The sequence below is a fragment of the Kryptolebias marmoratus genome, linkage group LG21, assembly GCF_001649575.2.
Source record: "Kryptolebias marmoratus isolate JLee-2015 linkage group LG21, ASM164957v2, whole genome shotgun sequence".
In the NCBI taxonomy this organism is placed as follows: Eukaryota; Metazoa; Chordata; class Actinopteri; order Cyprinodontiformes; family Rivulidae; genus Kryptolebias; species Kryptolebias marmoratus.
This window is the reverse complement of record NC_051450.1, coordinates 15,963,169-15,988,842: the sequence shown is the minus strand read 5'-3', so window position 1 is coordinate 15,988,842 and position 25,674 is coordinate 15,963,169. Positions and strand designations below refer to the sequence as shown.

The following is a 25,674-nucleotide window of genomic DNA, read 5'->3' as shown; positions in this document are numbered from 1 at the left end:
AATTTCTGCTTCTTTCAGCTTTTGTTCTTCTATCTTATGCAAATCTTCTTCAAATTAGCTGCTGTTTCACTTTTTGACTTTTCATTAAACTTCAGCTGTTCAGCATATCTTCAGCCGCTTTCAGCAAAATCATTCAGCAAAAAAAGCATTCACACTGCATTTTCGCAGGAAATGCAACTTCTCTAGTAATAATTGTGTTCATCTTTTTGTGTGTTTGTAGATTTTCTATGAGTGAGTTTTATTTATTTTAATAAATAAATCTGTCATTTTTATCTCTGGAGTGATGTGTCCGTCCTTTTCTCCGCGGTTTTCCCGTCTTCAGTCATTTTCTCGCGGCAGGCGGGAGCGGAAGTCCAGTAAAACCTCGGCGACCTTCCGGCTCAGCCTTTCCCGTCGCTCGTCCCGCCGCCGTTCCCCGCGCAGCACGCCCGGGAGCCGCCTCCAGGCCCGGAGGCACCTCCGCAGGAGCCGCCTAATGTGCAAAGAGATGGACGGACAGACGGAGACGGAGCGACGAACCGGGTTAAAAAGGGACCTCTGGGTCGACAACGTAGAATTAGCTGCGTTTGAGGTTTGTTGACTGTGGCGGCTGGTGGGTTTTCACCTGGAACCTGTGGTCATTTAGCAAACCTGAAGCTTACACAAGTTTTAATGACCATAAAATGATCAAATTATAACCATTTTATGATCATCAATGATAAAAAAAATGGCATATTTTGGTTTATTACATATGTCAATGCATCAGAATTTAAAATTTAGTGCTGACAAAGCTAATGACTTTCACATAAATCAACCTTTAAGGTTTTAATAAGCGGAATCTTTCACTAAAAACTCATAAATACAAGCATCCAGATGTTTAATTTATTCTTTGTTGAGTTAAATCGGTCCAAGAAGGGTCAAGTCAAATGTCGACTTCATGGTTTGGGTTCGACCACATCCGTTTTCCCGCTCTTCCCACCTTTCCGGCGGCCTGTCAGTGTGAATAAGTGAGGGAGGCCGGCGTGCAACTGACCTGTCACTGTGCTCCCGCGCCCGCTGCAGATGGTCCCGCTCCGCCAGCCTCTCCCGGGCCATGTGGTCCAAAAGTGCGAGCAGGAACCTCCTCAGAGTCCGGCCGCGGTGAAAACGCTCGGCCCGCTCCTCCTGAATCACCCGCGCATCTCTCAGCTGAAACAAGTAACAAAGAAAACTTAATGTAAGCTTATTAAAAGGAGGATAAACCTGACTGACGTTCTGTTTAGTTTTTAGCAGGAAGTTCGGGAGCGCTCTGACAAGACTGGACGCCTGAAGATGGGTTTAGTCTTTAAAGAGGAGAAGCTGAGGGACAGTTTATGTGTTTAGAAGCAGGGAAATACTCTTTTCCAGCAGTTTAAGCTCCGACGAAGCAGGAAGTGTTGGTGAAGTTGCTCCGCGCACGCCTCTCGCTCGGACACGGACTCCCTCGCGTACCGCCGCCACGCCGCAGCGCTTCGTCTCAGGAGGGAGACATCGTGATGATGCTCGGCCAGCTGGCAGGAAGAGGGGAGGACAAGATGATTACATTTAGTTCCAAATAACAACATGAGGCAGCCTTTTACCTTTGCTCGGAGCACTTCTGGTGTCTGTAAATAACTGAAGAGAGATTAACGGCTTTAGCATTAATTAATACGTGTTTTTTTTATTTTGTGTGTGTTTAATAATAAACTTATCACAGATTGGTGTGTGTATCTGTTTGTTTTTGCTTAAGGAAGGTGTTATTTGTGAGTAGATGTGATGCAATTATTGTTTTTATTGGTAAATAACTTTAAAGAAGACTATCAAACATATGATAGTTACAAAATATATAAAAACAGGTCTACACATATTAACAAAATGATATGTAAGAGTGTAATAAATAAAATAAAAAAATGAAATCAATATAAAACTCAAACTCACAAAAAATAAAGTGAAATTGAGGGAACTTGTTAGTGAAGTAGGAGAAATCAAAATTGTTTTATTTGAAGGTTTTAGAGGAAAAAAAAAGTCAAATTTCTAAACTAAAGTCTTAAAAGCACATCGGTGTTCGTGCAGCTAAATGTCACCGCCGACACTCAGTTTGTAACTCTGATGAAAGGGTTAACCTTCATCCAAAAAAAGTCTAATAAAACCTTTTTTAAACTCATTGCCTTTGCATGTCGTGTCCAGTCTGTGAGCCTTTTCATTTCAACAAATCGGCTCTTTATTGCACAGATTTTTGCTTCACATTATTTAATACGGTGTAGTTTTTGTGCCACGTTTACTTTAAAGCCCAAGACCCATAAAATAACAGTGACAAAGGTGTGTGACCCCATCTGTTGGCTGTTTAAACATCCAAAATGCTAACGACTCTATTAAATAAGAACATAATGACACAAACAGTCTAAACATCCATTATGCTATTTTTAAAATCAATTTATGGACTTGGATTTCAAATTTTTGTAACGATTATGGTGCAAACGTAGCATAAAACTAATTTTTTTTATTGTAAGTTGATATCTGGAGATTATCTAAGGACCCCTGCTTGGTGCTGAGTGACCCACACTGGGGTCCCGACCCTGACTTTGGGAACCATTGCTTGAAAGCCTTCCTTCTGGTAAATCAACTAATTCAGGAGGTTTCCCTGGGCTCCTGACGGCGGCGGCGAACAGGCGATTTACCTCCATGCTGGCTTGTTTTAACTGCATGAGGCGTTTCCATGGCGCCAGGCCTCGCCGTGACAACAGGCTCCTGTGGCGGTGCTGACGGGCCACTCTCGTCAGCTCCTGCTGCCGCCGTTTCTCCTCCTCCCTCTGAACAGACGTCGTTTTGGTGTCACGCCGACCGGAGCCCGTTGAATCGTGCGCTTACCTGAGCCGACACGCCTCACCTCCCTCTCCAGCCTCGTCTCCTCCCTCCTCTTTTCCGCCGCCCTGCGTTTCTCCTCCTCTTCCTCGCGCTGCCTTCGCTCCTCGGCCGCTTTCATCTCAGCCTGAGAGGTTTCCATTTTAACAGCGTGTGTGCGCGCGTGAGATACCATCACCGTTTGAAAGTCTCAAGGCGTAATCGTTGCTCACCAGCTTTTCCTCCTCTTTCCTCCTCTTGAGTTCCTCGATCTCCCTCCTCCGCTCTTCGCGCCGCCGTGCTCGGGCTTCCATGGCTTCAGAGACACAGACCAGACGTATCTGAGTGCGCCGCAGTGTCAGAAAGCCATTATCAAAGCAACGAAGCCATTTCAAAACCCACTACAGGCAAAGATCCGGACACCAGTGAAGAGCTCTTTGGGAAAGCAATTTATCACTTTATGCACCGGATGTAGGCATATATGAGGGACACTGCACAAATTCCTGAGCTCATGAGGCAAAGTTCAGCGTTTATTATCACTCGCTGACAAAAGGCAACAATGATGTGTTTTTGTCTGTGTTCGTGTCTCTGAGCAAAAATACCCCATGAACGGCTGCACCGATTTTAATAAAACCTGCAGAAGGAAGTCACTGGATGAGCATCAACAGCTGGAGCCCATCCAGTTCAAGATGGCCGCCTTATCTAATCGAAACTGGCCGGCATGAAAACGGTTTTTAGGCGGGCGATATGCATTCCTTCAAGGAACACAGGACCTTTCACTCGTGGGCACTCGGATCTGTGTTTTGTGTAGATCTCTGCGCTGAAGCAGCTGAATAATCGGCTCACGCTCGGTTTATTTACATTCAGGTCTTATAAAGCTGTCTGCCTGTAATGAGGTTGTCTCCCGCTGAGAAAACATGATGTGACTGTGTGACGGTAATTTCTCGTTTGAAGCAGGAGGAGTTTTATTACCGGGAAAGCAGTGGTAAGTCATAATAATAATAATAATAAAAAAAGCAATTTACCTTTAATTGTGTGTGGGGCTAATTTGGAGAACGGCTTTAAAAAAAGGGCAAAGGTCAGCGGACAATGAGAAGATTATCCGGGGAGTGAACGGGACGGATGGGAACGCTGCGGGACGAGGCGCCGCAGGACGTTTGTTTCCCGCCGCAGCGTGAGATCGGTATTAATGGGGTCGAGTTCGGAGCGGGCGCAAGCCTTAATTGATTTATCTGCGAACGCAATATGCTGAACGGGAGCTTTGCTACAGATGGTCTGTCGAATAAAGAGCCGAGCGAGGCTGGAGATGTCGGACGCATCAAATCCAGCTTTCTGATTCTGCATTTGAAGTGAAGCTAATTCGTTCGTGTTCTGGCATTCGCCTTTCCAGGAAAACAAACCGACTAGTGAGGATGATGAGAGTGGGCGCTCACTCCATCTGTCCACATCTGGATCGAAGCTTTTGCCTTTGTGGGGGGGCGGGGGATAATGTTTTTGCTCACGTACCAGATTTGTTTGAATGTCTCAGAAAGCTCAGCTGATTAACTATCAGAGTCAACCCCATTCAAGATGGCTGCCACAGCTAATCAACACTAGACAACACAAACTCAGTCAGTTTTAAAGATGAGGTAGTAGCTGAGCCATTTATGACAGAGGTCCCTAAACCCCGAGGACCGGTACCGGCCCATGGGTCATTTGGTACCGGGCCGCACAGAAAGAATAATTAACTTACAGTATTTCCGGGTTTTTTTTCGGAGTCTGAACAACATTTATTTTGAAAAATGACCGGATTCTCTCCACTCCATCCGTCTATGACTCCCTCTTGATTGGTCAGAACGCTTATCTAGGTCAGGTGATGCGTTACCGCTAAAAACAAACCCACAAGCAGCAAAACGAGTAAAAAACAAACGTCTCTGGAAGCCCTAGATGGGACCGTCTGGTTACTGAGAAACAGGCTCAGAGTTCCACTGATTCAGAGTTATGGTGAGTTGTATTCTTAGTGGTCTCTTATTTTGAAGGGCGTGTTTAAACACAGAGAACATCAGGGGGAGGAGAGGCTGTTATTCATGTTGATAACGCAGCTAACAAAGCTGCGAGGACACGTTGGATTTACGTTTATTATGTTTTTAAAAATACCCCCGTTTTCATGCCGGTCGTATCGTTTTATTTTGTTGTATTTATCCGCCACACCTTTAAAGGCCGGTTCGTGAAAATCCTGTCTGATAACAAACCGGTCCGTGGAGCTGAAAAGGTCAGGGACCGCTGCTTTATGACACATAATCAAAGCATGAAATTGCACGTGATGTTTTTTAATAATTGTAATTTTTTTTTCCACATATTGATCTGTGAACTGAATGTTTTGTCTTAGTCGAAGCACCGAACCACAGGCGGCAGGAAAGGTTCACTCACGCTGTGAGGCTGCTTTGCTCCTTCGAGTGGTTTCGGCCACAGAGGGATTAAACCAAAAGGATTTCATGGAGGAATGTTTCTCTCAGAGACAGAAAACTCGAGGCAAAGTTCAGCCGTTGTTCTGCGAGGCAGCCACCTAAAGCGCACACCTGATTGCACAGAGGAACGGGCTGAACTCATCCAACGAACTTTAAAGAGCCTGCTGCAGCAAAAGAAGACGTTTTCGGAAACAACCATCTGTTCGGTACAAGAAGCTCCTTGTTGCCCGTGAGAAACACTCGGGGGCTTTCCATCCTGGAAGAGTTGCTACAGTCAAATATTAATGAGGTGTGACCAATAATTCTCCCCGGGGTTCAGTTTGTGGATATAATTCATCATTATTATGCAAGTTTCTTCCTTCTGTTTAGCAGCCGGGCACATTTGCATAAAAGTAAAGGATGTGTGCTACATTCATGTTCGGAAGCAGATCTTGTACCGTCTGTGAAAGCTTCTGCTGGGAGTATTTTAAGTTTTTTTTTTTTTTTTTCCTGGCGCGTGTTTGCTGCTGTTAAGCTCGCGGGCCGAGGGAGCTTTCAGACTGACCTGTGATGATAGGATGGGGGCGCGTCTGCCGCGGAGGTGCACTCCGACTGCCGGGTCCCGCTGAAAGCCTTGGCGCGCTGCTGCAACAGTGACGATAAGAGCCAGGAGAAATGAAGCCTGTCATAAAGTCTGTGTGCGCGCTCGCATCATCCCGAGCCCTCGCCGACAAATTTCATTCAAGGGAAACAGATACAGGCTAAAACCAAACCAAAAAAAAAACATCAGATTGGTCATAAATCTATCGCCTTAGAAAGTGTATTTAATTTGCAGCTGCATAGATATAAATGTATAAACAAAGTCAAATTAAACCTAAATTAGTTTATTTACTATTTGAATCATCTGGTCTTATTTACACCTTTTAGGGTCACTTCATCTTGATTTAGCTCGTGAAAACAATAAATATGCGTATTAAAGTAGATATAAGTCTCTTTTAACTCGTGTTTTAATGGCTGAGAGTTCAGTAAACCCAATTTTTTACCTATTAGTTTTTTGTGTTTAAGAGAAATGAGCAATTATTCGTACTTTTAGGAGTGTTTGAGAGCCATCACAGCTATGAAACATTTGCACATTCAAACCTAAAACGTCATTATTACAAATCTCCTTTAATTCAGTCCTGCTTCATTATTTGTTTATATTAATTATCTTCCTGCAGTCAAACGTCTACCTAATGTCCATATTTCCAAATGGTTGCCAACTTCAGCTGCTGTTTCTAAATTTGACTTTTATGCGGTCGTCAGTCGTTGCAGAACGGATGATTTCCCTGAGAATATGAGGAGGTTTTTAAGGACAACATCTGGATCAGATCTCTGCGTCTGTCCTTCTTCAGGCCAGTGGGTTGGGAGATAAGAAGGACTGGAAAAACGGATAGAAATCGTATCTGTGTTGTCATTTTGGTCTTTAGCTCGTCCTCAATGTGTGTTTACTTCATCCAGCTACAGCTGAGTCTGCAAATCGTTGCCAGTCGGATGCTCCATCTGGGTCTCCAGATGTTTTGAAGCAGCTCAGCGACTACTCACAATTACAACAAAATTAATGGATTATTGTGCAAACTCTTCATTGGTGATGTATCACCAGTAGATTTTATTATCCTCTCATAAACGTAGGGAACTTGTTTAACAAAGTGAAGGAAAAACATTCAGTTAAAGTTATTAAATTCTTTATAAAATGGGCCTTTTTTTGACAGCGATGGTTTGAATTTTTCAATTTTAGGTGGATGTGAGGTCATTCAAACACAATTTAAGGGACTCTAGTTTTGCAGCTTTTGATGTTTTTGTTGTGTTCAGTGAGCCAACCTCTGCTCCTTCGGGTCAAGGCTGCAGCTCTTTGGTCTGGAGCCTCTTCGCACTGAAAGCTGGGTAAGCTGCGCCGCTTTCTCCATTTCCAGCTCCAAACCCATCACGTCCTGCTCTCCCTTCAGCCGAGCAATCTGCTCCTGCTGCTCCTTCAGCAGCTTCCTCTGCTGCGCGATGATCCGCTGCTGGGCGGCGTGTCTGCTCTCGAACCTGCCGGCGACGGCGCCGCTCTCCAGTCTCCGCCGCGCCTCGCAGAGCTCGGCGGCGTCAGGGGCAGCGTGGCGTCGGGTCACCCGCCACGGGCCAGAGGGCCGGGGCACAGCACCCACGGGGGTTTGATCCCGATGCGCCACGAAGGCACGAGGAGCTAAAGTGTCCGACCTGTGGCGATCCGTCTGCAGAACGTATGACAGAACAAAATAAAAGGTTTAAACATGAGGCTGGAACCTTGTCCTGCTCGAGTAAATCAGCTGCATAAGCAGCAGAAACCTCACTGCCTTTTCTCGACCCTTCCACAGAGAACTCCTAACTTTAAATTCACTTTCCTCGCTTCTTATTTTTGCCTTCATTAAAGTGCAAACTTAAAAGTCAGATGGGAGTCCCGGGGAACGGGAGCAGGACGGTGACAAAGGTTACGAGTCGTATTTCTTCCCACACGCTCCGCTCTCCTCCTGCTCTTCTCTCCAGAGTTGTAAATATTTCAGCTGAAACGTGTTTTCTTTTCTTACTGACACGCTGTGAAAGGTTCAGGCTGTCCCATGCTAAGGGAAAGGCAAGAGGAGAGTATTGTTATTTTGTTTACTTCCCCCAAAACTTATTTCCTGCCTCTGTAAGTAGGCCCTGAGCGTGACCTGTCAGAGGCAGGGCTGATGTTTTAGTAATGACCTCCAGGCGCTTAATAAAAATACGATTCATACAGATGTTTTTTTGTTGGAAAGCATTAATTAAGATGAGCGGTCACCTCCTGTGATTGGTTCGGAGGTGCAGGTGGGGCAGTAATTGGCTGATCAGCCGGGGCTCCTGTCGCCAGGAGTTTTCCTGTGGATGCAGCGGTGAGTAAAGCGGCCATCTTTTGTTTGGTCTCCTGCTGCCGGGCCGCAAGCTCCCGTTGGACCTTCTCCACCCGACGCCACAGCTGCCACGCGTTCAGACATCGCCGCAACAATCGCCTCCGGTCACTTTCGGCGGCCAGCTTCACTTGTCTGGACGAAGGAACAGAAAGGATCACGTGTTTAATATTTATTAGAATAAGGAACTTTTTTTTTTTTTCCCCTGTTCAGTTGCCTGTTTTCCATTCGCAGAGCCTCGTCGGTTCTCGCCACCTCTCGCCGCTCACGCTCTGCCCACGCCACCGTCCGCCACGCCCGCCACGCCCTCAGCTGCCTCCTCCAATCACAGAGGGCCACCGCCTTGCGCGTACGCAGCCTTCGCTCCATCACCGCCGAATGCCACCCAGAGAAATGCCTGTGCAGACACTAATAGACGAGCACAGGTGGATTTAAACGATTGTACGGGTTTTTTAGCGTGCGGATCGTCACAAACAGGCACCAACCTTGAGATTCCTCACGTGATTCTTCATTTGGACTTCCTGTTCTCGGCGGAGTCGCTCGGATTCCTGCGGCTGCTGCTTCGATGGAAGCGCCGGGGTGGACTGAACACTTCTGACCGCGCTCTGCGCTTCTTTTTCTCTTTCCCTGCTCAACAAACACGCAGATGATTGGCTGCTTGAGCACGTTTAAAACATCATACGACTGCTTTTCTAGGTATGGGTCGCTTTTAACGAAGGGTAATGTTTAAAGGGTAACGTTAACGATCCCAGGGAACGTTCCGCTTCGTTAAAAGCGGAACGATCCCAGGGAACGTTCTCCTTCGTTAAAAGCAGCAACAGTTCATACCTCTGTCGACCGAGCTGCTCCCGGACTCTCCTCTCCTCCATCTGGCGTCGCAGCCTCACCATCTCCTGCTGCAACATCTCCTCCTGCCTCCGTCGCTCCAGCGTCTTCTTCGCCTCCTCCTCCCGCTCCCTCCTCCCCGCCTCCTTCCTGGCCTCCCGCCGAGCCTCCTCCTCCCTCCGCCGCCTCTGCCGCTCGGCCCGCCGCCGCACCCCGTTCTCCCGCACCTGCGTCAGGAAGCAGCGGCGGTCCGTCCGCCGTTAGGGCTGAGTCGCTCGCACCCGGAGAAACTGACACGCGCTGCTGGTCAAATACCTGCTGACGCCGCGCTTCCATGGCGACGATCGGGTTTCTGAGCTTCTTCTTGGCTTCTCCATCATCGAGCGAGAGCTCCTCCATCATCCCGGAGTCCAGCAGCTCCTGCTCCATGAGATCTTGCAGGACGCTGTTGACAGCAGACTCCTCTTCTTCTTCAGCCAGGCACTTATACAGGTCTGAGTATTTGTCCCATAAAATGTGAAAGAGATAACTTCAGATGCCATAAAGTACCATCTAAATATTCATTCAGTGATCATTTCTGTACCGTCAAAGTTGCTGTGGGTGGGGGCAGCCGGAGCAGCAGGTTGTGTCTTTTCAGCGGAGCTCCTCAGGGCATCTTCATCGTCCACCTCCAGCTCCAAACGCAACTTAGTGCCCAGCCAGTCGCCTAGAAGAGCCTGAGCTGAGAAAAAAAACAAAACAACAAATTTAAAAAGTGATGAGCGCTGAAGGTTTGTGAACACAGAGCTTCTGACTTTATCTCATAGTGTTTCCCGCTACGGTTCAGAATTCATTTTTGTTTCAGCAGTGATCCGGGATGGCTGTGACGCCGTGTCGTTTCAGTCACGTTCACGATTACCCTCCCAAAGTTTCCAGATCTGAAGATGAACCGCAAGGAGAATCTGATGCCATTTAAACTAACCTGTGACCTGACTTTGGAGCAGTTAAAATAAACAAACAAAATGCCATAAAAAGCATAGTGACAAAACAAAACATCAAATATTAAGTTATTTAGGGGACAAATTAAATAAAGTGCTCTTTCTGCTGACTCTAACTTTCTTAAATACACAAGAAATTGTGGTACATTTGTAACTCTTTATTACGTTTCTTAGGCTGAAAGACATAAATAAATTAATTAAGTTTCAGATTTCTGGAAATTCAAAAAGGTTTTTTTCATGCTAGCTACAGTTCAGAACATCTATTAGGAGTAAATATACATTAAATTCAACTGCACCCTTCTGATAGACCTTCAGAAACAGTTTTGCATGACACATTTATGTATTTTTTCTGCCTACCTTCACTGTAAGCGTCATCGTGATCCCTTAACTGGTCGGAGTTTTGCAAAGGCACAGCAAGTCCGCTGCTTCCTGGGTTGGTTTTTTTGCGGAAGAAGACTTCAGACACAGCAAACTCCGAGGCCTCCTCCACCCGCTGCGAACAAGGACGAACACAGAACAACAAGAGAGCTCTCACGAAAGCAAAAGAAATTTACCAAACTGACACAAGAACGCAAGATTTCCCACACCTTCCTCCACTGATCAATGTCATCGTGCTTCACAGGCGTCTGTTTGTAGAGCAAAAGAAAACAAACAATTATTTCAGGTGAATGCGGAGGTCATTTTAAAGGGAGACATGAAACCTGAATATAAATGCAGGTCTCGTGGTCACATCGGCCTGTTTGTTAAATCACCTTGAGCCTGATGCCTGCAGGGAAGCCCGGCTATTGGCTTTAATCTGAAGATTATCCAAAAATCATTTCCCAGACTTCAAAAAGCCGGCTCTTCCTTGCCAGCAGCTATTCATCTATCTCAGCTCTGTACAGCTGCAGACTTTTTCCACAAAAAAAACCCTGTTTCTTTTACCTTTTCTGAGCAAAAGCCACAAGTCTGTGCATAAATGAGCTTCCCTTTCGTTTATAGACGCAAATTAAACCTCTCTGTTTCTAGTTATCATCCTAGAGGATTTGATAAAGGTGTATAAAAATGTTTTGGTTTTCCAATTTAGATACAGTTCAGGTGAGAAATTTCAATTTATTATTGTTTAATTAGTTTTTTCCCCTGTACATAAATATGGAACCATTTACACATAATCATTGACGCAATAATTGGTTAAACAGAAAATAATTAATAGTAATTTAAACTTACCTTGTCTGCGGACTCGAGCCTCTTCCAGCTGAACAGGTGAGAATTGTGACCTGAGGAGGTCATTGCCCTGTTTAAGTCAATTTACATCACACAGTGTATTCCTAAATCTAGTTTCCGCATTCTTTTTTATTTATTCTAGTTTTTTTTAAGAACATACGCGAAAAAAAATACATGACTACTTTCTATCCAGTCGCCAAATAGTTTAGAAGTTAGTACACAGCAAAACGCCAGAGCAGCAAACCTAACCGCCTTTGAGTCGCGCCGTTAAGAATTATGGGTAATGTAGTGAATTAACGATCTTTGTTCGCCTTCATTTCACACGAATTAAGATTCTTGGAACTACATATCCCAGTACACTCAAGAGTCACACTGGTAACCATGGCAACTATGTTTGCTTGGGTGTTTTTTCATAGGAGAAAATGTAAAATTGGCTAAATAGGTTTACCTAGAACTGAATTTATAATTATTTTAACGAAATAAACTGATATTTTTTGGGGTTTTGCTTTTGTAGGACGGAAAAGAGCCCGGGCTTTTTACTCGTCACAACTGCCGTCGCTGTTAATGACGTCATATCCCTCCGACTTGTAGTTCATGCGAAGCACGAGATTTTTTTTTTTAACGGTAAGCCGAAGAAATGTGCTCTTGAATTTAACAAATATTAATAGAGATGAGGGCTTCCACCTATTAACCCAACAGCGTCTCAGATAGGTGAAATTTACATCGCAACGGGGCTAAACCATCTACGTGGCTAGCCTGTCCGTGTGTAACTTTGTTTTACTGAAGTGTCAGCTTCACGGGTCTTTAGAGAGATTTCTCCCGGAGCTGCTGATATGGCTGGCGGCAGGGTGCAGCTGGAGCTGTCCCGTGTGGTCCAGGGCAGGGCTCGTCTGGGTGTACTGAAGGGTCTCGGGAGGACGGGTCAGCACTCGCTCGGGATTCCGGGGTGTCTGCTGTACACCCACTTTGGCACGGTGCCCCACCTCACCCAGGAGACGCTGCACACCATCACCAACCTCCCCTCTGTCACTCAGGTCACTCTGTCCCACATGTAAGTTAAAACCAACACACACACACACACATCCTCAACCTCCATCTAATCTCCATCTCCCTCCAGAGCAGAGCACCAAGAAGTCCTAGAAGAGTTTAAAGATGGATTCAAGAAGTTTGCAGGTGAGAATAAACACCTTTCTTCCATCTTTTCCTCTTCCTCTGGTCACACCTAGATGTTTTAAGGCTTAAAATGTGCTTAAATTAACCAGCTTTTTCAGATTCAGTTGATTTAGAGCTGTTTGATTTAGCTGCTTTTTGTTATTTGGTCATCGTCTTATTATTTCTTTTAACGTATTCCTCAATCATTTATATTAAAGGCCTCTAAATAATGTGAGAAGCTCATTAACTTGGCGAGGTTGACCAGAAAGTAGTTAATTTCTTTGTAAATTTCTATTAATTTACTAAAAAAATTGAGTCGGCTTGCATGTCTTTGCAGACGGGAAATGTAATAAATGTTGTGTCACTAAACGTAAAATGTCAGGGATGAGCACAGTGTTGTCTCTAAGGCTCCAGAAAGGAAGGGCGCCGATTCGGCAACTGGGAATATTAATTGGGTCCTTTTGTTTTCTCACCTTCTGATCTCTCGGCTGCAGCTGGTTTCGGCTGATAAAGTTCACATATCTCCGTCCGGTGAGGGAACGTTTCTGTCGGGTTTGTTTTTCAGGCCTCCACGACACGGTGTTGTACTGCTCACTCCACGACCCTGCGTCTCCTTGCCCGACCGGCTACACTACCAACAAGGTGAGACTTTACCTGCAAGTGTTGTTTCCCTTCATCCCGAGGAGCCGCGTGGCTGCGGCTGCTGCCTCGTTTCGGACTAAAACCTCTGAGTTTGAAACCCGTGTCGTCAGACGGCGTCCGTGTGGGGCAGCGGCGGGCGGATCGAGGTGTCGGCGGCCAAGTTCATGGCCCTCCAGAAGACTGTGCAGCCGGACTGGTACCAGAGCATGGCGGACGGCGAGACCTGGCAGGCCGGCGCGTCTCGCAAAAGGGTCAGGAAGTCGGTGGATCGCACCCTGGCTCACCTGGACGAGTGTCTGCTGCTGCACCAGAAATCGCAGGTGCACACATACACACACACACACACCCTTCGCAGGCAGTCTGGCAGCTGTAATGTTTGGACTCATTCATGCGCAGCGATAACACGTGGATTGATGTTCGGTAGCTGTCAGAGCCGCCTCCTTGCAGCTGTGCTGCTGCAGCAAAAACAGATTAACATGAATACATTATCAGCAGATATGAACGCGTCAAGCATTTGGTCTGACAAATTAAATGATTTACTTTTTAAAATGCTGTTAATGTCCCTTTAATTTCTATAAAAGAACAGAAGAATTAAAATAATCCATAATGACTCATCTCATCCTGTTCTGAGGTTATTATTTACCCTTTTGCATTTCTGTGTTTTACAGACATTTATATGTGGTTCTGATTTTCCTAATCTTCATCACACGCTGCAGTTATGTTGTTTTTTGTTGCCTGAATGCAAACCAGTGGTCTTTGACACAATAAAGCAAGAAAACATGAAGAGTAAAGAGAACTGACAGAGTAATTCCTTATCAGCCTTTTACCCAGTGAGCTGTGTGATTGCTACCAAGTTTCCTCCAAACCACCCAGTGATTTCCCCCCCTTTATGCTTGTTGAGTAATCAAAATCCAAATGGAGTCTGGCAGAGTGAAACCTTTTTATTTATGAATGCTTGCCGCCCCCTCCGACGGAAAACCTGTTTTTCTGCTGCCGACTTCGGCGTGCATCACGCTTTCTTCCGATTTTCTCTCGCTCTCAATCTTCCACGGGTTCTTCCTCTTCGTTAATCGCACGGCGTTTCTGTCTCCCGCCAGGAATTAGACGGGACCGCGGTGTTCGGGGTGGTGGAGGGAGGAGACGTCCTGGAGGAGAGGGTGCGCTCGGCCAGGGAGACGGCCAAAAGGCCCGTGGCGGGGTTCTGCCTGGATGGCTTCCAAACCGACGCCATGGACGGCGACCTGAGGACCCAGCTCGTCACCGCTGTGACCGAGGAGCTGCCCGAGGACAAACCCAGGTCTGCCTGCTTGTGACTCTGTGAGATAAGCAAACGGGTCAGGTTGTTATTGGAAAATGCTTCCTCTCGTGTTTAATCGAACAACAGTCAGACAGAAGCAAACTAAAAGCAGAGAAGACAGGTCTGTGAAAGCAGAAAAACGCAGATAAATTTGTTTCCGCCGTTCCGCGACAGTCAGACCGACTCAGCTGACGTGATTGGCCACAACGCTCCAGTTTGGTCTCATCGGTCCCAGAAACTTTGGGGCTCGTTAGCGTGCCTTTTTTTGTGTTTTCCGTCAATAGCGGCGCCTCTTAACGTCCACTGTGATTCAAAATGTGACCGATTGTGCAATCAGAAATGAAATTGGAATTCAACTTTAATGGTTTTGGATGATTTCCTCGACTCTTTTCTACTATTAATCTCAAAATGGTGTTTTTTTGGTGAAATGTTTAATCAAAACTACATTTTAGTTCTGGTTCAGAGATTAGGGAGGTGTCATATTGATGTTATTATCCTCCTTTACTGCTTATAAGTGAGAGCAGACATGATTTCAGCCTCTTTTTTTTTTTTTTTTTTTTGTCTGAGCACCTTCTGAATGAAGTCGTAATCAGGTCAAATCATGGTCAGAACCCAGCAGAACCGGAGGGCCCGAGTCCTTTCAGTCTGTTTTCCTTACAGATGGTTTTTCATGGCCTCGGTTCGACGCTTCGCTCTCCTTCTCCCTCTTTCTGCCGTGCTTTCAAAGCTGGTCGAATTCGCAGATTCCTAAAGCGATCCTTCAGTATTCAGCAGCACTGCGTGGACCTCGGGAAAACTGTTGGAAAATATCGTTTTATTCAGATTTTACTGACATTTTCCTTGGCTGCAGACCAGTCGATGATCCATGTTTCAGTACCAGATTATAAAACCATTTCTGCTCATTTTGTAATTCCTCCATCACATATTGGCTCCATGAACCCCGAGCTTCACTCTCAGTCCTTTTCCCACTGTGTTTTGTGTCACATTTGAGAAGGCAACGTTAAAAACTGTTGCCTAAATTGACTAATTTTACGATTATCATTCATTTTCGTCATAGTAGAGCATTCAGCGGCAATTAAAAAACCTGATTTTCAATCATCAGAGTAGGAAAAAAGGTAAAGAATGACGATAATAAGTCAGAGTTTGTAAAACAAAGTACTGATAGAGTATTGTTCTGACTTATGTCAGGTTATATACGACTTTTATTGAGAATTTGCTGTAAATCAAAGAGAAAATTTGGGTTTTTGGATCATTCTGAGTCGCAGTCGGTGGTTGGAGGCATGATTTGAAGTTAAAGTCGGTAGAAGATCGAGAAAAGGAGGCAGGATTTTTATTAATAACACCCTGAAGCAGAAAACCTTTGTCCCTTTAAGTCCCGTCAGTTTTTACACCACCTTTCTCTGAGTTTTTTTGTTTAAATTCATCAGCCTGATCGTCGAAACGATGAAGTCGTCGTCCGTAAGCTCTCGAGTTTCTGATTATTACCTCGGACTGTTCTCCAACGCGCCCCGGAGGCTGCGAGCCGTTAGCTGGACGTCGTCCTCCGCCGCCGCTTCAATCTCGGCCTCTGAAAATCCATCACCTGGCAAGGTCAGAGAGCCACGCAGACGGATGCAGATACACAAACATAAATCAGCCGCGAGTCGGCAGATAGAAGCCGAAGCGCCGGGCGTCATAATAAATCAGAAACTTGATATATTCCAGCGTCTTAAACTCCTTTTTTCGACCTGCCGGACCTTTTTTTTTGTTTTAAAGACAGAAGGACGAAGTTCGGCTGCCAGAGGTTTGAACTCTGGACTCAGAGACTCACACAGGAGCTCGTCCTCTCCCTGTTTCCAGGAGCAGTAATCTGTTCGCAGCGGCGTGCTGTGAGCGTTGCTTGGCTGGCTGATCTCAGACACCGTGAGGCGCCTCCTCCTCCTCCTCCTCCTCCTCCTCCTCCCTCCCGCTGTTTCTTCCAGCCGGAGGGAGGTTGGGGCTCCCAGGCAGAGAGTGAAGTGGAGTCGTTATCGAAAGCTAAATTGGGCTTGACCTCGGCGCCCGCAGGCGGAGAGTTTCAGAGGCGGTCGGCGAACCGGGAAGTTCAAACACTCCGCCGCCGCGAGGAGCAGCGCCGAAGATGTCTGCGTGCGGCGAGTGCTTTAAAGTTTAATGCTCCCTGCTGTTCCTGTGTTTGCTTGTTGACTCTCTCTCTCTCTCTCTCTCTCTGTGTGGCCCAGATTGCTGCAGGGCGTCGGGCGCCCTGACGAGGTGCTGGCGTGCGTGGAGGCCGGCGTGGATTTGTTCGAAGGCTTCTTCCCCTTCCAGGTGACAGAGCGAGGCGGCGCTCTCTGCTTCCGCTTCGACATCCACTCGGACCTGGAGCGCGCAGGTAGGACCCCCCCCCCCCCCCCCCCACACACACACACACACAGATAATCCTTAATCCTGTGTGTGAGAATAAAATATCTCATTACCCACCTGACAGATTTAATTAAATTTAGATGTAAATCAGCAGCTGATTCGCTAAAGTCAGTCTGATCTAAGATGACGTTAGCCAACACAAAACTGACCATAACTCTAATAATTTTACAGGTTTTGAGCTCAAATTTGGCGCCGTGTTACCGGAGTCACTCACCTCTGTGGGGAATCTTACCTTTCAGCAAACAATGCGACTAAAATGAATCTTAATTAATTAGCCCTCATCACCAACCTTTCATTAACGAAACATCAGATTTGTTTCTTTATTCTGTATCTTTGTTTTTTTACTTTGTTTCATTGTTTCAGAGTCACAGTTAGAAACCAAGTTAACTGTCTTTAACATTTACATCGTCTTCATTTTTTTTTAAATGTCTCGTTTCATTACCTTTCTGGGGTTTTTTCCTGAAAGTGTCACTCTGTTCTGACACCTTAATGCCAAAAAAAGTCTAAGTCGAAGCAAATGACCTTTTCAGGTAAAGCTACCTTGCCTCAAGCCACAAAATGACATTTTTTATGAAGCTGAGATGAATAAATTGAGAAAACGTTGAAGAGACCGCTCAGGTAAATCAGCGTAATTTAAAACTGCACGTGGGCTCTCTTCTTGGCTTCTAATGACCTCCTGATGGACGTGAGCGTCGTGGGGCAAATCTGCGTCTCCGCGCGTTGAAATAATTTCTTTTGGATGGCGGGAGAGATACGGATGGAGCGACGAGACGAGATACGCCGAGCTGCACGGAGGAGAAATGTCGCCGGGGGACCGCGGGCGCGCTTTGATGTCGTTAATTGCACAGAGGTCGCGTTTAACTGATAAAACTGAAGTCGTGGTTGAATAACGGAGCCTCGCGGCGTTCGTTCATTTTCACGCTCGTCTCACGCCGCTGCACGGCGGAGTTAGTGTTCAATTAGATCCTTTAAAGACCCTGCAGAGGACGTCAACGAGGGACGGTTGTCTCTTAATGATGTTGTGTTCACGTCACCCTGGAGACAACAGACATGTAATGATCAGTAACATTATGGTTTGATGTGTGTGTGTGTGTGTGTGTGTGTGTGTGTTAGATAAGGTGGATAATTGGGTGGAGAGTCCAGCAGGTGAATTCAAATCAATACCGTGGCTCTGAGCCGCTTCAGCGAGGGAACAATTAATCGTCACCCCGATGATTGTCCTCACGAGCAACCTAAAGCAGCAGCGTGGCGGCGTGGCAGGGGGGGGATCCGCGCCGCCACGCCGACTTTGCAGCTAATTAAAAAGCTGCGTTGAACTCCTCTGACAGAAGGAAGTCGGGCTCTGATCGATTCTGCGCCGGGAGCAGCCGTGATGTCAAACCCCTCCCTGGAGACGTTGTAACTCCCCTCTCGGCCAATTACAAACCCCACCGGGTTAAGACCTCTCTGACATGTTGGGCGATACACTAATTCTCCTCCTGACTTCGTTTGCCATTTGCCGCTGTCCTCGAGCCGCTCAGTTGGATTCTGACAGTTTGACTCTAAATGTGAGATTCAGAGACAGTCAGGGCTCCTAGATGGAGGCAGAAAGGGTGATCATGTTTTTGCCTCTGTGTGTTTGTGTGTCTGTAGTGTTATAGCAACACATCATGATGGATTTTCATAAAACTCTCACTGCGTTGGTATCAATAACTGATTGACGTTTGGAGTAAACCCCGTTCAAGATGGCCGCTACAGCTAATCAACATTAGCCTCATTAACGGCTGTAATCTCAGCTGAAAGCCGGCGGGCGATATGCATTCCTTCAAGGCCTTTAATTATATTCAAAGCCTCGAGGTCAGAATAAAATCGGTGAAATATTACAAAACTGAACACAGCATTTAGAACTATATCATACCTAAATAACACTTTATCTTGATTAAAATGTATTATTCTTATTATTAATTGTGGCAGGAATAAAAAAAAAACAAGAAACTAAAGGGCCAGGTTTATTTAAAAGTGGATTTTTAACTTCTAGGAAACTAGGAAATAGTCTTAAATCTTACATTATTTCTGCCATATTTACGCTTTTCTCCCTTTAAGTGTAAAACGAAGCGGTTCTTTTAAAACGGGAATCAAATGTTCTTGTTTGTGTCTTTTTCCTGCAGCGATAAGTGCAGAATCCAGAGTTTTTATGCCTTTTTGTTTGTTTCTGACAGTAATTGAGCAGAACGGCTCTTGGAGAACGCGGCCCTCTCTCTCTCTCTCCTGACTTTAAAGAACACCGTTTGGATCCGACCCAAAGCGTAATGGGTTCTGGCTTATCTGCGACAACACGAAGGAATTAGCCCCGGCGGTTTGGGTTTTAGTCTCACAGATAGACAAAATGAACTCTGAAAAGACGCGCCCGTCTCTAAGAGGCATAAAACGATCCGTGTCGGAGATGAAATCACCTTCGAACGCTAGATTTTGATTTGAGGTTTGACCAAAACAGCTGTGATTGTAACGTTTTTTTTTTTTTTAGTTTTCTTTCAGTTTGGTTTCCACATCTGTCGTCGCTGCTTTCTGTCTTTATCTCCAGCGCAGCTGCATCTCCCTGCTTTGCATTTTTTCCTGTCTTTGGCCTCATTTTGTCCCGTTTTTCTTCTCGTTCTTATCGGCTCTCCGCTGCATACAGACCACGTAATAATATCCTTTTTATGCTTTGTCCAAAGTTCGCCGCTTCGCCGTTTTCAGCGTCCACCAGATCCATTTTGCAGCTCTGCTACCTTTTTAATCTCTAAGTGTGTAATCGCATGTATCACCGTGGACCACTTTATTTATTTTTCCTCCTCCCCAGCTCGGCCTCAGATCTTATTTTTCCTCCCATCCTTTAGTGTCAGAGCTGCTGCTTCTTTGAACGCTTCTCCTCTCTGTTCCTGTTAAATTATTTCCTCTTAAAAGGAACACCCAGCTGCGGTAAACAGATGTTAGTATTCGTAGCGCAGACAGTAAGCATTTATAAGAAGCACAGCAGGGATTACTGAGGGTTTAGGTGTAATTGGTGTTTGATTTTTGGCTGCTGCTCGTCTCTTTGGGGACTCGTTTCCCGTCAGAGGACGAGATTGTGGCTCGAGCGTTAATGAGGCACGCCACTGTTTTTCGTGCTCCAGGCGAGGAGGTGCAGCCGAACGGAGGCCCGGGTTGTGACGATCGGACGCAGGCGACGCACTTCGAGGTGAATCTCAAAGACAAAAGGTTTGTAAAAAAAATAAATAAATAAGCCCCCGTGTGGCTGCTGGGGATGTCGGCTCTAACTCTAACTTTCCCTGAACTTCGGTCCAGGTTTCAGGACGACTTCAGGCCCCTGGTGGAGGGGTGTGGCTGCTACTGCTGCCAGAACCACCAGAGGGCGTACGTGCACCACCTGCTGGCGACCAACGAGCTGCTGGCCGGGGTCCTGCTCGCCATTCACAACACGAGCCACTACCAGGGCTTCTTCAGGGCGCTGAGGGACGCTTTAGCCCAAGACAAACTGGACCTCCTGAAGAAGCGGCTGCAGATGGGCGGAGAGGAGAACTAGTCGCAGTGGGAGACGGGGACGGAGACGGAGACGGTGGTGGACGAGGACGGTCCAGCGACAGGCTGAGCTGCAGAGAAGCGGACCTTCAGGATGTCAGATCTTTTCCAATCCAAAAAAAAAAAGACGGACCAAATATCCATCCAGCTGCGACGGGGGAGTGTTACCCCTCCCCAGGTCCCTGCTTTTACCCCTTGGACTCTTTAATTTGAAGGGGCAAAGAGTTTCAGAATTTCTCTGCGACGTCAGATTCTCCTTCAGCTGCCGGTGGTTCCTTATTAAGTAAAGAGATGCAACAGACTTAGCAAATAACGTTATTTATTTACACTTGTTAGGAAAGAAAATCACCTGAAATGTAAGACGTACATCTGAATATGAGAAACTGTTGTTTACTGAGGAACAAGAAACGTCTCTGCTTTGGAAAACTGAACACTCAGACCATCAGAGATGTAAAATCTGTGCTGGAAATCTAAGAACATCTTGATTTTTTTATTGTTTTTACGATGCAAGCTTGTTTTATTTATCTAAAATGTTTGATGTGGATTGGTGAAATGGGGTTACAGTAATTAAACTTTTCTTATTTACATTCAAGTTGGATTTCTTTTTCCTTGTTCTCGTTGTAAGAAATGTTTAAAGAATCCCAGCCGGTAACGTTTCCGCCTCGGAGCCGCAGCACCTCGGCGTTCGACAGATTTCCGCTCCGGCTCCGAACGTTGGCCGGGTTCCTAACTGGCTTCTTAGGAAGACCGGAAAATGTACGTCAGACAGTTTTAGTTGTGGAATAAACAGCAGAGAAGACAGACGAGTCAAACCACCTGTGAGTGGCTGAACTCGGGTGGCCCTGAAGTTCAAACCACCAGTGGGAAACGAGACGGCGCCGACGTTAGTCTACCTGTAGCGTTTTTTAAAATGTTACCCGTGACCCAAACGTAGCTGCAGCGTGCTTTCAGCGGGGGGCCCCGTGCCCCTCTGACCTCCCCCCTGGATCCGCCCGTGCATCAGGATGCGAGCAGGCAGCCGGGTCAGACTCTGGAGCTGAAATCTGTTCCTGATGATTAGGGGGAGAGAAAATCCGACCTACGGTGATTTATTTTCTCCCCTCCCTGCTCAGTAAGGGTTTCCCGGAGCTTCGTTTGGCTTCTCGCCTTGTTGAGTTTTCACGATCGGCCTCATTCGAGCAGCATTTTGTTCCTCCGGCGCCCCTCTCTCCTGAGCTGACAGCTCCACCCTTCACGCTGCCGAGAAAAGGAAAATAAAGATCAGATCCAGATACGGCGCTCGGCCGATAGAGCCAGGCTCTTTTTTTGAAGGTGAGGGGATATAATTGACTGCCAGACCGTGCAGATGTCTGTGGGGGACAAGAGGACAGACCGAGGAAGAGGAGAGTGTGACAGATTTACGAAACAGCGATGAGATTTTTATTTTTTTCCTCCTTTTCCCCCCTTTCACTGCATCAAGCGTTACACAGAAGCAGGTTGGAGGATTTATTGTCATTAAAGGTGGGCGCTTTAAGAAATAACAGCGTAAAATAGGCTGGGGAAGATTAAAAAGTGGGATATTATTAAAGCTTTGGGGTGAAATCTAAAACAAGCTCTGTTTATTTCAGGGTCTTGTGGGATTGCAGCTGCCAGAGAAGGTTATAAAGGCAATCTGCCAGATTAGCCGGTAAAAATAGAAGTGATCGGATCTTACCCTTCCTTCCCTGAGAAAAAATAAAAATAAAAACCTGCAGGAGATACTTTTCAGATGAGGGTTTTCAGCGGCTACTGGGGCGACAATCTGCAGCTTTTTGGAAAAGATGCGACATAAATTAGTGTCTAATGAGGCTGAAATCCGGTCGTTTGCGTTTTTCAAACCCGTGACCTTCAGTTTTTGAGAAAAATTAAATTGCTAAGTATTCATGGAGCGGTTTACAGTGTGTGACAGACAAATAAGTTAAAAAACAATCAACCTAATGGGAGTTTTAAAGACTTTATGGATTGGGTCAGAAGGTTTTTAAGTAAATATCTGATCATTTATAATCATTAAATGAACCTTTTTGAGTTCTGCCACAGTCAGTTTTACAGATAATGAGCTCAAACTTGGTGTGGTGGTAGCAGAGAGTCACCCTTTGTAAGGTTTGGAACTTCTCAGAAGAAGGTGGTTTTAAAGGCTCGGGCTGATGTGTATTCGTTCAGGGAATGCTGGGTAAATTCAAACACACGAGACACATACGGGGAAAGAAAAGCTGCGCACGTGCCTCTCATTTTTTTCCAAATCTACGACACATCTGCTGCTCTGGAGCAGAAAAGCAAACGTAAAACAATAAATAAATCAAAGTAGCGCCATTTGAAAGCTGTGAAACACAAAAGTTTGCTCCAAAAAAACTTTTTTTCTGTGAAAGTTAACGAAGCTGAAGTTGAACCGACATCCAAACATAATCGTTTCGATATTTCTTGATGCCTTTTTAAGCTTCAGAAACAGAAAGCTGGTCGAGGCCTGGAAGACGAGAAGCTCCTCGTAGGATTCCTCGAAAAAAGACAAATCAGAAGACTTTCAGCCTTACTAACCCGGTAAAGGACAGAGACACACAGAGACAGTAAGTGGACATAATACGCTGAGGATGTGACAGTACAGATTATTTTTATAACACAAGACATTTCTACAGAAATGAGAAGATTGTTTAAAAGCAGGAGCTCTGTCCGGGACTCCAAACCACCCCTGAAGCGTTTGTCCCTGAATTTATTCTCTCTTTTTTTTTTTTTTTTATTTGCTCCAAATGTTCAGAATGTCCCGTTTCTCACTGGGTCACCCGTCTCACGCTTATAGGGGCTTTATTACGAGTCCTGCTGTGACGACTGTGGGATCAAGAGACGCCTCAGATGGAAGCTTGTAAGAAAACAACAGTAAGTTAGAAAAAAACCCCCCACCTTTTTTAACGAAGTCAGGGATTAACATGATGATAAATGATGCTCAAATAAAGCTTGTCCCAGTCTGGTTTATTGTGTCTGTTTATAGTTAATTATTGCTGCAGAATAAAACAAAAAAATGCAAATATTCAGGCGTTTTATGATTTGCTGCAAGCTTTTTTTGCGTTTTGAACATGAGTTCCCCCGTCAAAATGTTAATTAGGGTATCTAATTTAAGAGGAAAAGAGGTTTTCCAGTCAGCTTTACCAGCAGCAGTAATATATGTGACAAACTGAAGCGTATTTCACATCCTCTCCTTGCAGCAGCCCCTTCAATGCATCGATGCAGCTCTGCACCTGAGCAAAGCTGGGGAAATCAGACGGTGTTGCCAAAAACAAAACAAAAAAAAGCTGATTTTACATTGTTAAAGTAGCCCTTCGTATACGTCGTGCGGCCTGTGAGCACCAGGCTGCGGGTCCTATAGCTACGTTTGTTTTCATGTGCAGCTTTAAAGTGGGATTAACAACCAGGAAGGGCCGATTCGTGGAAACGAAGAGCTGTCTTTGTTGGGCACATGTCAAGCAGAAGTAAAAGTGTGTCGGTGGAGTTCGTGCGCCTCTCTCTCTGAGCGACATTGTGCCCAGTTTCCATGCAAAAGAGTCCTAAACGACAATCAGCAGGAGGCCCTGGATCCTCGTTTCAACCAATTATACAGATGGAGAGCGCCATTCAGGCCGGAGCTTCTTTTCTTCTTCTTCTTCTTCCTCCTGATCAGCTGCACACGGCAGCTGAACGAAGTCAGCTGCTCCTTCAAAGCCACAAGTGTCAAACTCAAGGCCCGCAGGCCAGATCCGGCCCTTGGTAACATTTCATCCGGCCCCCAAGATAACATTTAAACATTATTAGATCCGGCCCTGCGGTCTGCGACAGATCGAGTCTCCGTCGCTTCTCGTTTTGTTTAGTGAAGTCTACCTGCGACGGTCGCTTTGAAGCCAAGAAAACAAGTTTTTATTTCTCAGTAATCTTTGATTTTGACGTAGAAGGAGCAACAGAGAACATCGAACAGGACAGATTGATCTCTTGTTGCAGCCAGGAAACGATATCAGGTATCCGACTTGCGTTAACGTGTGTCAAACCTACAGCGAATTTGCTTTAATGTATTTATGCCTTTTTCTGTATTTTCTTNACATTTCATCCGGCCCCCAAGATAACATTTAAACATTATTAGATCCGGCCCTGCGGTCTGCGACAGATCGAGTCTCCGTCGCTTCTCGTTTTGTTTAGTGAAGTCTACCTGCGACGGTCGCTTTGAAGCCAAGAAAACAAGTTTTTATTTCTCAGTAATCTTTGATTTTGACGTAGAAGGAGCAACAGAGAACATCGAACAGGACAGATTGATCTCTTGTTGCAGCCAGGAAACGATATCAGGTATCCGACTTGCGTTAACGTGTGTCAAACCTACAGTGAATTTGCTTTAATGTATTTATGCCTTTTTCTGTATTTTCTTCTTGTTTCAAAGTTAAATGTTTGTAAATGTATGATCGGATTTGATTTTTTGCTGTTTTAATGGAGAAAAATCCATAAGAAGGCATAAAAAATGAATGCTAATGATGTGTCTTTTAAAGTTGGATCAGTTTTTCTTTGGTCATTAAAATATGTTTGCTCTAATTTCTTTATAAAATGTAACCGAGGAAAGGATATTTGATATTTCTATATGAACAGTTTGACGTATTACATCTAAAACCAAGGTTAATTTATGTATTTTTTTTATAAATATTGATTCAGATTGGCCCTTGGCTGGGACTGTTATTAAATTTGGCCTAAATCATTGGTTTGACAAATCGTTGGACGGCTGCACGGGGAGGACCAGCCCAGGCCGCTGTGTGACGGCCTCCAGGAGTCTCTCTGGGACCATTCATATGTGGGAAAAGTCAGCAAAATAAGGGAAGGGATCAAATAAAAGGTAAATTAAATGAAAAAAATCACTTTATAACGACACAAAATTGTCATAAATCTGAAATAACTACAACAAAGTGCAAAAGAAATGCTCAGAAATAATTAAAAAACAACTAAAGATAGTAATATTTAAAAAAAAAAACAAAGGAAAAACCAGCTTAAAAGTGTACAAAATGTAAAATAATTTTTAAAAAAATGACACAAAAGCTTGCAAAACAAGTGCTCATCAATTTTGTTTCCAACCTTCTTTCTATTACAGATAAATAAACTTATTTATTACTTCATTTTTGTCTCATTTGCTCTTGTTTCAACTTCTCTTTAATAGTCGATCCCTCAAGATTTATTTCAATTTTCGGTCCGGTTTAGGAGCTCATTCGAAATGTTTCACAGAAACACACGATTGCAGGATTATTTTCCCTAGATTTAAAGAAACATGGCCTCTGTGAGTTCATTAGAAACACCTTTATCGCACGGTGTAGCCAAACCTTTTAAAGTTTATCTCATAACTTTTCTCGGGGGCGAAAAGACAATTAAAGATTAGGTTATGACCGATGAAAACCTCACCTGTTGTGCATAAACGTATAAATATTTCAGCTTTGAGTTGATTCAAGGCGTCATTAATCCTC

At 45.2% G+C, this 25,674-nt stretch overlaps 2 protein-coding genes across 3 annotated transcripts; one reads left to right on the top strand and one right to left on the bottom strand.

Annotated features, from left to right (window-relative positions):
* Positions 1–148: 148 nt before the first annotated feature.
* Positions 149–11,689, bottom strand: ccdc191 (coiled-coil domain containing 191). Its single transcript, XM_017406754.3, has 17 exons — positions 11,176–11,689; positions 10,557–10,595; positions 10,327–10,462; positions 9,576–9,713; positions 9,308–9,486; positions 8,996–9,219; positions 8,653–8,794; positions 8,385–8,575; positions 8,062–8,302; positions 7,101–7,495; positions 5,809–5,888; positions 3,051–3,133; positions 2,864–2,965; positions 2,655–2,786; positions 1,356–1,508; positions 1,013–1,167; positions 149–472 (listed from the first exon to the last, which is right to left on the bottom strand). The coding sequence occupies exons 1-17, from the start codon at positions 11,236–11,238 to the stop codon at positions 319–321; spliced, it is 2,607 nt and encodes an 868-aa protein (XP_017262243.1). The 5' UTR covers positions 11,239–11,689; the 3' UTR covers positions 149–318.
* A 40-nt stretch (positions 11,690–11,729) lies between these two features.
* qtrt2 (queuine tRNA-ribosyltransferase accessory subunit 2) lies at positions 11,730–20,795 on the top strand. 2 transcript variants are annotated; one of them, XM_017406753.3, is made up of 8 exons: positions 11,730–12,223; positions 12,290–12,345; positions 12,890–12,966; positions 13,077–13,286; positions 14,064–14,263; positions 16,483–16,634; positions 19,798–19,882; positions 19,970–20,795. In XM_017406753.3, the coding sequence occupies exons 1-8, from the start codon at positions 12,006–12,008 to the stop codon at positions 20,205–20,207; spliced, it is 1,236 nt and encodes a 411-aa protein (XP_017262242.1). In that variant the 5' UTR covers positions 11,730–12,005; the 3' UTR covers positions 20,208–20,795. The 2 variants fall into 2 exon arrangements, with proteins under 2 accessions (XP_017262242.1, XP_037829181.1); XM_037973253.1 differs by having other exon boundaries at positions 12,143–12,223; positions 12,819–12,966.
* The last annotated feature ends 4,879 nt before the right edge of the window (positions 20,796–25,674 follow it).